Source organism: Lissotriton helveticus, chromosome 9 (genome assembly GCF_964261635.1).
Source record: "Lissotriton helveticus chromosome 9, aLisHel1.1, whole genome shotgun sequence".
NCBI classification, from domain to species: Eukaryota; Metazoa; Chordata; class Amphibia; order Caudata; family Salamandridae; genus Lissotriton; species Lissotriton helveticus.
Window position 1 is genome coordinate 952,212,312 of NC_136070.1, and position 14,119 is coordinate 952,226,430.

The 14,119-nt window shown below is 43.9% G+C and overlaps 1 protein-coding gene across 1 annotated transcript in view; it reads left to right on the forward strand.

Annotated features, from left to right (window-relative positions):
* Positions 1-14,119, forward strand: part of MST1 (macrophage stimulating 1) — a 441,328-nt gene that overhangs the window by 368,418 nt on the left and 58,791 nt on the right. The window contains exon 14 of the mRNA XM_078661212.1: positions 8,723-8,834. Within this exon, the coding sequence (XP_078517338.1) occupies positions 8,723-8,834 (112 nt within the window). The remainder of the gene's footprint in view (positions 1-8,722; positions 8,835-14,119) is intronic.

Below are 14,119 nucleotides of genomic sequence, written 5' to 3' on the forward strand. Positions count from 1 at the left end.
TTCAAGATTGTATACCATCAGAAACCTTCCAATTCAAGCTAAGCAAATATGTGTTTGAGGCATGTGTGCTGTAGATACACATGCTTTGCATACTCCTGCCATCTAGTGTTGGGACTGGATGTTTGCAAGTTCTTTTTCTTCAAAGAAGTCTTTTCCAGTCACAAGGTAAAGTGATTCCTCCTTTCGGAGATATTGCGCATGGGCATAGACTCCATTGTTAGATTGTTTTCTTTCCGCCATCGGGTTCTGACGTTGTTCGCAGCGCTCCAGTTTGAAACAGTCCTTTGGGTTCCCCTGGGTGCGCAATCCACTGTACCCTCAATGGTATTGTTATCATATGCGTTTCGCTATTCTCCATGTATCAAATAGATCAGGAAACTCCATCTTCAGTCGAGAAGACCTCGTGTACAACCTTTGGGCCTACCGCCGTCAGTTTGACTTCTACTCTGTTCTGTATTGGCCAGCCTTCTGCTGATGGAACAGACTTCATTTCAATTTTGTCCTTGGTGCCATGCCAAGAACCCTCGCCGGAGCACAAAGAAGAAGATTGCGACACTTATCGGTCATTCAGATCAATAAAGACCTTGTGGGATGTCTACAAAGAGACATGCAGCGACTAAAAGTACAACACACTCAGGATCTCTTCAGGGGAGATATTGAACATGAAGAGATGGAAGCGTCTGCTGCGAAGAGGAGTAAGCCTTCTGTTTCCCAGAATCTGATTCTGAGCTGGAAATCGAGTTGGAATCGAAAGACGTTCCATCGGGACAGGTTGCCATGAGTAATAAAGCCCCTTTGCCCCTCAAACTCTCTTCGACTAAGTAAAAGGCTTCGGGACCACCTCTGCCTTTGGGCCCCGCTCTTGGGCCCGGCACAGAAACAGACAGTCAAGCCTTCCGGCTCGGGACAGAGTCGAGCAAAGTCATCTACGGAACCGAATCCTTTGGCTCCGAAAGACCAGTCCTGTTCTGCACGAAAACCTTCGGTGCCCGAAATCGAAAGATGCTCTTCAGAAGCCTTGGGAAAGCTATCCTGGACATTATGAACGAGAAGCTAGACCCTAAGCAGAAGAACATTTATATTAATTCAGATACTGGACACAAATTTGGCCTAAAGGAGTTACACCTTCCAAAAGGAAAGTTGGCTCAGAGGATACTAGCTACAAAATACCTCTAAAGAAGAAGGACCTGGCTACAAGCCCTATTTATCCTAATCCTCAATCCCCTCCACCATCTTCACCACTACCACCGTTGCCAGGCTCAGATCCTTTACACATAACACCTCAGGGTTCTCCACATACACAGCTGATGTAGGGGATGATGATGATGACAATAGTCCATTACAAACAGACCCATGGGATGACTATAATGTCGATCCATTCATGGATAATGATCCTGATTTATATTCTGCAAAGCCAACACCTCCTGATGATAATGTAGCATATCAAGAGTTGATTTCCAGGGCAGCAGCTTACCATGGGGTTACATTATACAAAGAATCTTTGAAAGAAGACTTTTAATTTGAGACACTAGGTTCTAAACCTAGAACAAGTCAAAGTTTACTTATGTTAAAAGGCATGATGAGACATGTCGATGACATTTTTAAGGACCCTGTTTGTGCCCGCATATTAACACCTAGGGTTGACAAGAAATATAAACCTCCACCATCTGATCCCATATTTATTAAGGGAATATTACCTATAGATTCATTAGTAGACTCTAATGCGTGCAAAAGATCACACTTACAGATTTCAGCAGATGCACCTTCAACAGACAGAGTGTAAATTAATAGATGCATCAGGTAAAAGAGTAGCTGCTCACGCTGCTAACCAATGGCTCATTGACAACACATAAGGCCTACTAGCCAGATATGATAGGGCTCACTTGGACGAAATGGAAGACCCACTCCAACACTTCCCAGAAGAGCATAAGGAAAAAGCACAAGAATTAGTGCCGGAAGGTAAACATGTATCTAATTCTTGCATTAGATGTGCTTTAGATGCTGCTGACACGGCAGCAAGGGGAATTAACACCAGCATTCTCTTGAGACGACATGCATGGCTTAGGATTTCAGGGTTTAAACCAGAAGTTCAGCAATCTATTCTTAATACTCCCTAGGACAAACAACACCTTTTTGTACCTCAAGTTTATGAGGCACTAGAAGAAATGAAGAAAGCCACAGAAGTAGCGAAGTCTATGGGAGCGCTTCAGTCCCCATCAAACAGAGGCTCCTTTCATCGCTCATTTTATAGAGGAGGGTCCAAAAGTACGTCCTCAGACCCTAATGCCGCCTCCTATAAAAACAACACAAAACCTTCTCCCTTTAGAGGTTTCTATAGAGAAGGGTACAGAGGAAACCATTTCAAGGTTAGGCGTAAAGGCACTCCAACATATAACTCCCCTTCTCCCAATAAGCAATGACTTGCCTTGTTTCCCCCGATCATTTTACACCTGTCGGGCGAAGACTTAAACAATTTGTCCCCATTTGGCGATCCATAACATCAGACAAATGGGTACTGGACATTATAAATGTAAATGTAAATGTGGGATACTTGTAAAGAGCACTGTTACTCTACCCGAGTGTCCTGGCGCTGTAGACCGCTGGGGAACCCGTCCTGGTTTTCCCTGTGAGATGGTCCCTTTCTGGGTATCTCCAGGGTGAAACCAGGCATCCCCGGCGTCTGTGGGGGGCCGTTGTAGAGATGAGGCAAGCTTAATGCCCAGAGTTACCGAGTGTGTTCCCTGGTTAAAGTAGGCACTGAGGCGAGAATTATCGAGTCCGTTGACCCTGGTCCAAGACCCTGCCGCGTCGGGAATTGAACCCTGGTCCCGGGCCGTTCTCTGCTTACAGGTCTGCCGCCTCTAACCAGTGAGCCACACCTCTCCACACATTATCCGACTTGGTTATTACCTGGAGCTTACCAGCAATCCTCCCAATATTCCACCTCACACTCACAAACTCTCGTCAGAGCTCCTACAGCTCCTCAAACAAGATGTACAAGCTCTTTTTACAAAGGGAGCCATAGTACCAGTTCCATTACAACACCAAGGGTTAGGGGTTTACTCTTTGTACTTCCTAACCCCCAAAAAGGATGGGTTCTTAAGACCAATTTTGGACCTAAGAATGTTAAACCTGTACATACTGTCAGAACATTTCCATGTGGTTACGTTTCAGCAAGTACTCCCACTTCTACAGCAAGGCGACTTTATGTCCACACTAGACTTAAAGGGCACATACTTCCACATTCCAGTTCACCCGGCCCTTTGCAACTATCTCAGATTTGTGATAGCAAGAAATTACTATCAGTTCAAAGTATTCCATTCGGAGTTACTACTGCTCCCATAGTGTTCACAAAAGGTCTAGCAGTAGTGGCAGCTCATCTCAGAAGACAACAAATTCATGTCTTCCCTTTTCTAGACGTTCAACTTGTTAAAGCCAGCACACACTACATTAGACCTGCTCCATCAATTAGGCTTTACGGTCAATACGCAAAAGTCTCATATGCAACCATTGCAAAGGCAGTCCTATCTGGGAGCAACTCTAAACACTCACACAGCTGTAGCCTCTCACAATGCATCCATAATTTGACATATTCAAACTCTGTTACTACAGTTTCAGACCAACCAATACGTGACAGTCAGGACTTTCATGCAACTGTTATGAATGAAGGCATCATGCATTGCAATAGTGCCTCATGCAAGATTACACATGCGTCCCCTACAGATATGCTTAGCACGTCAGTGGAATCGGTCGCAGGGTCCATTAACAGATCTATTGTTGGTAGACAGCTACACCTATCGCTCTCTGCAGTAGTGGAACACACAAAATTTATCAAAAGGGCGGCCCTTCATCGACCCTGTGCCAAGATCATACTAACAGCCGACGCATCTCTCACAGGTGGATGTGGCCATCTACAGAATCTGACAATTCAGGGTCTGTGGGAGAACAAGCACAAATGTCTCCACATCAACTAGTTAGAGCTTCTAGCTGTGTATCTAGCATTACAAGTTTTGCAGCCTCACCTCATAGGGAAAGTTATCCTAGACCACATGGACAATATGACAGCCATGTACTATGTACAAAAACAGAGGGGGGACACTCTACAACTATCACACCTCTCTCAGGCCATTTGGCGTTTCATCACAGACTTCATATTCTGGCAGAGCACCTTCCAGGAGTAAACAATCACATTTCTAACATCCTCAGCAGGATGCAGCAACAAATACACGAATGGGAACTTCATCCCCAAGTTCCCCTTCAATATTTAAAAAAATTGGGATTCCCACAAATCGATCTGTTCGCCAAAGTGGAGAACTCAAAATGCCCAAACTTCACCTCCAGGCTCTCACACGCTCTATCCAAAGGCAGTGCCCTATTTACATTACATATGCATGGACTTCTCTGTTTTCTTTCACTTACTCCTTTCTCACCCTCTTGCGTGAAAACAATCTAACAATGGAGCCGATGCCCTTGGGCAATATCACTGAAAGCAGGAGTCACCTTACCTCCTGACTGGAAAAGACTTCTTCGAAGAAAAACAACTTGTAAACATCCAGACCCAACACTAGATGGCAGGAGTATGCAAGCAGGTGAATCTACAGCTCTACATGCCAAGAACAGATGCTTACAGGGTAAGTAACAGAATCCTTTTAAAGCTTTCTGGAAAGTTAGAAACTCGTTAAGCTGCTCATCAGATAAAAGCATTCCACAATTTACTCCCAAGCACCAGAAAAGATCTTCTTCCTAACACATTTAGGTGGGCCAGAACACGTTTGGCAACTCATCTCCGCATCGTACTGTACCCATAGAGGTGGTAAAATATATTAGTTATTCCAGAACCATTTCAATAATGACTTACTAGTTGAGTGTCTTAAATTGATTTCTAACCTCTACAGGCAACCAGCGGCTTTTTCGGCAACATGATGAAATGTTTATCCTTTGGTAAATCAATAACCACCCATCTCTGAATTTTGATAAACTTGTAACTTATTCATGTTGGTTCTAGAAGTCATTGTCAGCAAAGGGTTAGCGTGGTAGACTTTATAACCTGTAACCGCTCTGTCAATTGTGAGTGTATCTTCTTCTGATAACTACTGCCCAATCTTGAGAAACATCTTTAAAAGTTTTAGTTGGAGGACCTAATTATGCTATTTACTTGGCTCCCTATAGTTGTTGGTCAAAAAGCCCCCTCACCCAAAATGTGCACATTTTTCTTGACCTAGAATACAGAGTTACCAATACCAGCCCAGAAATTGGATAGTCCTGGCTGTAAGTCATGAAAAAATGATCTATTATCCATAATTTTGCTTTAGAAGCATTTACTCTCAGCTATATTTGATTTATCCAATGTACGATGATCAACATCTATCAAGGTTGGTTTGCACTGAGCCACACTAGCATGCAGTAAGCCAATGTCTGTCAGGCAATAAACATTATAACTGTATTTCTAACTTCATGAATCCTTTTACATTTTATTTTTCATTTTTGTAGATATTTAGGACATTTAGTGAATGGGTTGAGATGTTCAGTGCATTTAAAAGACCAGCTCCTTCATCAGGAATGTATCCTACTCAACATATGTTGTCATTACCACATCATACTGGGTTAGCAGCACACATCTCTTGTCTTTAATTTCATACAGCATTTCTCAAAATAGTTAACCTGTCAACATTTTGGCTTTCCAGCTTAATCACCATTACATAAGGCCCACAACTTGTTAATTCTTAGGGTGGCTCACTACAACCCTTCCATGATTGATGTACCCAGTGCCTATGCATGTTAAAATGTACAAAAAGCACACTAAAATTAAATGAACTTGATATTTAACTAGTAAAAGAAGGATTGCAATGTATTTTAGAAAGAGCATTGAAAGGACAAAAAAAAAATGAGTAACATATCTGACGGTCCACAGTTGGATTTGTCTTAGAAACAGAACAGGGCTATAGTGAGGGCTTACTTGTTATTCAACCATTTATATCCCTGCTTTTATTTATGTGAGGTAGAAAGGTAAGTTATTCTATAATGAAGGATTCCTTGGCATTTGAATTTAGTTTCACATATAAGACCAAGTGAAATGAAAGTTAGACTTCATCATAGTCCTGTCTTGGTTTCTTTGTGAAGAAAGGTGTTGTGGTGTAGGCACATTCAGTATAGTCCTGTTTCCACAAGTTAGAAATAGAAAGATGTCAGTCATGAAGGTACCCTTGCTCTCGGGCCACATGTTTGTCACTTGTTTCTGCTGTTTGAGTTGCAGTGGAAGGGCAGTAGGAGAGCTGAACTGAGTGATTACCTAAAAATAAATAAACGAATGTCAGATCTTTACAAATTTGCAAAGGACATCTTGGCTGTCCTGATGAGCAAAAAAAGAAAGCCAATGGCTCTCACTTTAGTCTTTTCAAAAGCATTCTAGGAAAGTCTGCTGAAGTGAAACAGTAACTGAAAATCATTACTTTCTGTAGATACTTTATGTATCTGATAAAGAATTAAATGGGATATTAAATGTGAGGAGAGAGTGTACTTTTCTGAAGTAAAATAGCCAATCAATCATTTGTAAAGCGCACTACATACCCGAGGGTCTCAAGGCGCTGGGGGTGGGGGCGCTACTGATCGAACAGCCAGGTCTTGAGTATCCTCCTGAAGGTCAGCAGGTCTTGGGTCTGTCGTAGGCTCAGCGGGAGGGTGTTCCATGTTTTGGCGGCGAGGTGGGAGAAGAATCTCCCACCGGTGGTTGTTCTTCGGATGCGCGGGACTGTGGTGAGTGAGAGGTCGGCGGAGCGTAGCTGGCGGTTGGGGATGTAGAAGGAGAGCCGTCTGTTGAGGTAGGCTGGGCCGGTCTTGTGGAGTGCCTTGTGTGCGTGGGTGAGGAGCTTGAAGGATATCCTCTTGTTGACCGGGAGGCAGTGCAGGTTTCTCAGGTGGGGGGTAATGTGGCCGTGGCGTAGTATGTCGAGGATCAGACGTGCCGAGGCGTTTTGGATGTGTTGTATTAGTTTGATGAGCTTGGTCGGGGCTACCGCGTAGAGGGCATTTCTGTAGTTGAGTCTGCTGCTGATGAGGGCCTGGGTGACTGTCTTTCTTGTATCTGTTGGGATCCATCTGTAGATCTTGCGGAGAATGTGGAGGGTGTTGAAGCAGGAGGAGGAGACGGCGTTAACTTGCTTGGTCATTGAGAGCGTTGAGTCGAGGATGATTCCCAGGTTGCATGCGTGGTCGGTGGGTGTCGGGGCTGCCCCCAGTGCCGTCGGCCACCAGGAGTTGTCCCAGGCTGAAGGGTTGGAGCTGAGGATAAGGACCTCTGTCTTGTCCGAGTTCAGCTTCAGACGGCTCGTCTTCGGTGACGGTCTTCATTCCTTTGTGGAGGTTGGCTTTGGTGGTGATTGGGTCTGGGTCCTTGGTGAAGGAGAGGATCAGCTGAGTGTCGTCTGCGTGGGAGATTATGTTGTGGTCGTGCTGTCGGGATACATGTGCGAGCGGGGCCATGTAAATGTTGAACAGCATCGGGCTGTGGGAGGATCCTTGGGGTACGCCGCAGATGATTTCTGAGGCTTTGGAACGGAATGGGGGATGCGGACGCTCTGGGTTGTGCCGGAGAGGAAGGAGGTGGTCCAATCCAGAGCTTTGTCTTGCATCCCTGCGGCGTGGAGGCGTGTGCGTAGTGTGCGGTGGCAGACGGTGTCGAAGGCAGCAGAGAGGTCTAGGAGGATGAGTGCTGCGGTCTCGCCGTTGTCCAGCAGGGTCCTGATGTCGTCGGTGGCGACGATGAGGGCAGTCTTCGTGCTGTGGTTGCTGCGGAACCCTGACTGGGAAGGGTCCAGGGCTCTGTTTTCTTCGAGGTATCTCGTTAGCTGTCTGTTTACGGTTTTCTCAATGACCTTGGCTGGGAAGGTGAGCAGAGAAATGGGCCGAAAGTTCTTTAGGTCTCTAGGGTCAGCCTTAGGTTTTCTGAGTAGGGCGTTGATCTCGGCGTGTTTCCAGATCTCTGGGAAGGTCGCGGTCTCGAGGGAGAGATTGATGGCGTTCCGCAGGTGGGGTGCGATGGAGCTGCTTGCTATGTTGAAGACGTGGTGCGGGAATGGGTCTGCACTTGCAAATTTCAATGTAGCCAATTACTATGAGGTACAATGACGCGCCAAAAAGCCAATTGCTTGAAGAAAGAGATGTACACTCATCTAAAAGGGGCTGGCTTAAACAATTTGAAGTTGAAAAAGGGTGAAGGAATGTCCACTCTCCATATATTGGTAACAATAGGACTTCCTATTACCAGCTGTGGGTCTCACTCACAAAAGTCTCCAGTAAAGAGGAATAGTTGTCAGTCAGCAATAAGTTCCTTGTTGTTGGTTTTTGGAATTTACTGCTTCATGGGTCGGTCATGCCCAAAACACATCTTAAACATGAACCCTTGCCCTGAGCATAGGTGTGCAGGTAACCTCTTTTAGAGACAAGGTAATTCAGCTACATCTGTTAAGAGGGAGTAACGAATATCTATACAACAGCCTGCACAATGTTTTTGTTTTGGTATTATATAGTGTTTTTCATTTCACTTGTGAGTCCTCAATCCTTTTGTTGAGAGTTGCAAAAGTGGCTACTTTGTATGTATTACTTATATAATGCTGCAGTGTAATTGCTCCATAGTTTCTTGGGTAAGTGTTTCTGTCTTATTCCTCTTCTGTGCAACTGTTTTGTGGCAATTGTTGCAGACTAATATGTTTTATTTCACTTTTAGAAAATGTGACATTTGATTCTTGTGGGAAGAGAGATGAGAGATCTCAGCGCAAGGCACGGGTTGTTGGTGGTCTACCTGGAAACTCCCCCTGGACTGTTAGCCTTCGCAACAGGTAAGGGTTGAGCCAGTTCAACTTACATTAACTGCAGTTGACACAAGCTAAAATTGGCTTCTGCTAGAAACTATAAACTGCACCGGATAGAAGAACCATTGACAGCAGAGCACCTAGTGCTGTAAGATTAAAAAAAATGCAAGCATCCTTTTAACCTATGTTGTAGTGCCTAGATAGTAAGGCTGTCTTCTTTTTAAACCACTATTCACACTGTATTACTGTTTCCAGATGGGCCTGCCACTGCTGGGCTTCTCAGAGTAACCTGTATAAGATTAAGTGCAGAGCTCGAGCTTCCTGTTGCCTACACTCAAGATGGTGGGAGTTCATCCTTTGTCTTGTGTCCTACTAAGTGGCATATTGATCCTTTTCAGAACTCTTAATAGAATTTGGCTGAGACATTGTCTTGGCCATTGAAAGGGTGACAGTGAGTCTTTGATCACTCATGAGGATGTGAGTCCGAGTCTGATGATTCTGTTGGGAGTTAGTGGTGATCCTTGACTTTTCCTTCTGATTTCATCAAAAAGACTCTGTGGTTATTTGACTTCCTCCTTTTGATTGGGTGGAGGTAACATCCCGACTCCAATGGATGGAAGTGAAATTTGCCGAACACCTTTTCTTTCTGTATCCACCTCCCTATATTTTGTTGTCCATGTTTCTCTTTGTTTTCTCCCTTCCACGTGTTTTCCTATTACACGCTCTTTTCATTTTCTCCACTCTTTCAATCCTCTTCTGTTTTTAGGTCTTTCTACTCCTCTTTTGCTTGCTGAACCTTCTCCCTTTGTGCCTTGCCCTTTTTCTCAATCTTAGTGCCTCATATTTTCCCCCCAATACATCCGCCCTCCCCATCTCATTGTCTTTCTTACTCTACCCCAGCGGCGGCTCTTCCATTAAGGCGGAGGAGCGTCCCCCCACTACATTTTGAGTTGTTGATAAAGGAAAAATAAAATGATTTCATTTTATTTTTGTGTTTGGCGGGGCGGGGCTTGGCTTTGTCACAGCCAGCAAGGGGAGTCGTGGTGGGCATTTAAATGCGCATGACTGTTTGGCCAGCCGCCTTGGGCCGACCAAAAAGTCATGCGCCCTTTGCATGTTCCCCACCAGGCTGTAATACACAGCCTGGTGTGGAACATGCACAGGCTCCCACTGCCTTTCTGAGCACTGAACTACACACTCAGACAATCACATCTCTGCACTGCAGCATTATGATTGACTAGAGGAGGCTGGTTGTGCTTCCTGCTTCAAGTAGGAACAGAAGTGGACAACGCAAGACCAGGGTGCAGTGCCACAGGTAAGTAATTTTTTTGATTTATTTTAATATTGCCCACCCCTCTTCCCCTACCCCAACCGTGCTACTCTGTTGAAGCTCCCACTGCTTAACCAACCCCCTATGGCTATCTCTCTCCATCTTTCTCTGATGCTGTGGCTCCATTACTTCCTCTCCCACTCTCTCTCCCTTGCTCACTGTCTCACTTGCTCTTGGTGTCCCTCAGTGACTGTCTCCTTCATCAACTGTCTTCTTCGTTGACTGTCTCTTGGCCACCAAGCATCTTTTTCAACCCCCTCTCACTATCTCTGTATTTCTCTTTGTCCTGATCGGTATCTCAATCTTGACATATCTCTATTTTGACCCATTTCTCAGTTTCTCTTTCTTGATTGCTCTATCTCTTTTGCAATTTCTCTAGCTCTTGCCTTTTCTCAAACAGAGAGATCTCTTGATCTCTCTGCCTCCCTAAGGCCAGGAAAGGCTTCCTTTAATATTGAGAAGGATACTATGTTCTTTTGTGTGCCCCAATTCCTACCACTTATTATGAATCCCTGGAGAACATCCAAATTCAAATACTGTTTCTCTGATGCTATCCATCTTTTTAAACTAGACCTCTTTCTGTATTGAGGTAGAACATGTGACACAGCACCATGAGGTTAGTCAAAACAAAGTTAATACTGAAATCTTCCAACCTCTTTTGCATGGTAATTGAGTCATTGCAATAGTGTTTTTCACCAGGAAACAAAGGAATGTGACCCAAAACCTTTGGAGAGCCAACTGTTATTGAAATAACACTTGCATATCTGATCTCTTTAACGGAAAATCAAATTGCAGACCGAGCAATTGAGCGCCTTTTCGTGAATTGGTTAAACTTGAAATCCTGTGTACAATTTTGATATCCCAGATTGAGTACCTCTTCCGAAACCCCTGTTACTTGTACTTTGTTAGAATGGCTTTGTATGTAGGGCATTTGGTGTAACCCCCTTGAAATTGGCATTTAAGACAGTTCATCTCAAAAATGAAGTTTAATTAAATCAAAGATTGTGTTTGTATGCTGCATATTTTGCTAGATGTAGAGTCTGCCAGCTATTATCTGTCTACTTACTTCTAGCGAGGTAAAGCACTGGTGCTTTTTCACCCCTTCATACTTCTTGGATATTTTCAACACCAGTTGACTAGGTCCTGGAGTGGTACTCTGGTTTAATTGAGACCTTATGTTCTAAACAGTAATGCTGCAGCAATCTCTGCCACATTTTGCCAAACATATGGATCTACCCCCACAGCGCCTTCTCTCTTCCCCGCCTATACCAGCCCCAGGGTTGACTATCAACACATTTTCATATCTGAAAGGAAAATGAATTTTTGGGGGCATAATTTTGACTACATCTTTGTCTGCAAAATAAACAGTTAATAGTTTGAAGTAGACATGTTCCTCTTTCTATCATTTCCCTCCTCTTGGACTGCTGGCATCTGTGATGCCATCTTTTAAACAAGAGAACCAATGTACAAAATGTTGTATAGGTGGCAAAACAAAGGCCGTGCCATCCAGATTTTGCATTGCAATGAAGGTGGCCTAGCCACCGAGTGCTAATCACTGACCCATCTTGGGGAGTACTTCAAGTTATAGATCTAATCCGCCATTTGTCATGTATTCCTATAGGTTCTGAATCAATCCCCCTATTCCTGACCCTATTCTGGTTAAACTAACTATCAAGTTAACTAACAGTCAGCCCATGAGGCAAGAAAAGCCCCCATGATGCAGATACCGTTATCTGACGCAGTCACACTACGGCACAGGAACGCGTTATCTGATTAGGTCATAACGCTTGAGATCTAATTAGACAAGCGACATTCCTCCAGCCCCTGATAAGGCATACGACGTTCTCATAACAAATCAAACCTATGACAACCTGGAAAATCCGTGCGGCCATTGTTTTGATTTCACAGAGAACTTTAGTAAAGAATGTGCTAACGAGCAAGTCGTATGACATCTTTATTGACGTATCTATGTCCATCCTTACGTCAATCTCGGCACCTTTAAGGTATAAATATTGCCGATCTTGCCCTATGCAAACACACGCGTGGTGACGAGACGGAGCAGCCACACTTGCCGAAGCCGAGAGCAGGAGCAGACCCCGCTGGCAGCAGCCCCGCCTTCCTGACGCGCTGAGAGACGCGCTGCTATCTCAAGCCGAGAGACCCAGCACCGGCGCTTCTGGGCAGCCCTCGCAGGCAGCCTGGAATATCGAGAGCAGAGAAAGAGATACCATTCCTCATTCATCCTAAATTCCAGGTACAGAACTGAATAACCCCTCACAGAGAATTCTTTAGTTATTCACTTGGCAAAAACAAACTTAACTTAAACTGTAACTTTCTATTCCCGCCCACGCATTAGACTTAGGTCAGGTACACGGGGTAGGCGTATTTAGAAACACCAGTTGAGTACGTTTAGTCAAATGTATATGTGTATGTAAATATATTTTAATCATTTTAAACATCATATGGCTCAGAAACCATATCAATGTTTTTACAGTATTATTTTATACTATTGCTTTTAATGTATGCACTTTACTTAACTATAAGTATTGCAATAATATCGATCCATTTCTCTTGTACGAGAAAAGAGACTGATCAATAAATAACACCTTTTTATTGAACACGCCCGTCTCTTCCTTTTCTCTACAATCTGATGAGACTAAGAATGCACGTACTGACTGAGTAAAATAATTGCCTTGTGCTCACACGACTCTCAAGATTGACTCTTGATTAGGGGAGAGCAAAGTTGTCATGTTCTATGGTTGTCAGAAACTAAATCCCTTCTTGTCTAATCAGGGAAGTTAATTCCTCCTTGAACATTCGAGAAAGTTTCTAGCGAACTCTGAGCTACGCTGGCAAACCCAAAACTTAAGTCTAGTATCGACAGTAGTAGACCTAGTTAACGTCTGGTCTAGGCCTTTACTGCTGTAGGTATTATTCCAATGCGCAGAGCCTATTGGGAAAATAGGAACTACACTACATGGCGCCCAACGCGTTTGGAAAGGGCGATAAAACTAACGTAAGACATTTAGAGTAACTCAGTCGTGCTTTCTCACTCAGACCCCTTTTCCCAAATACTCCAAAGACGTCTGGAGTGGGTGAAAGGTAATATCCTCCAAAACCTCGCAGGAGGGAACTCCTATGTAAGGTTCTTGGTTTAGTCAACGTTGAAGGATACACTGTTCCAAAATATTGTGCATCTAATCTTTATTCCATTGAGAAACCTGATCTGCAAATAAACAAAATAACCTTTCTAACAGTAAAATGTCAGAAAGTAATGAAGAAAGAGAGGCAGTTAGATTAGCAACTGAAATCGCAGATGCTGATGCTACCATGCAAGCAGCAGACGCGGATATAATACTCATTCCGGTCATCAAAAGAAAATCTATAACTCTAAAACTTATAGAAAATGGACTGACACCTAGAGGTGGCACAGTCATATTCGTAATTGAGGCACACGAATATCGGCAGACAGAGGTATACTATTCATGGATACATTTTCCAGCAGCAAATGCTGTAACAAAGTACTTCCACTATTACAAAATAGAGGAACCTCCTAATGAGTACACTCCTTTCGAGGAGGTGGAAGTACCACTCAAATTCCAAGAGCATTTGCTCTTATTTGATGGCGCCCTAAAACATAACAATCACATTACAAGGCTCGGTCCTTTAGGTAGACCAGGAGCAACGTGGCCGGTCTTGGCCGGATACACACCACACCCAGACATCGAAGGAATGTCTACAGGAGAGCTGTTAATACAGCTAAAACAATTACTAAAAATTCATAGACAATTAGTTCAGTATGTAATGCGGACTTCAACAATTCAGCCAGCGATTAAACTTCCACAGCTGACCCCTCACCAGGGGAACACAAATAAAATCACGCCACAGAACATCCAATCCTGCCTAGGTAAAGTTCCGGCTAAACGGGAACAGATACCATTCTGGTTGGCACAGAAAATCACCCAAATAGAGGCGGTGTTTC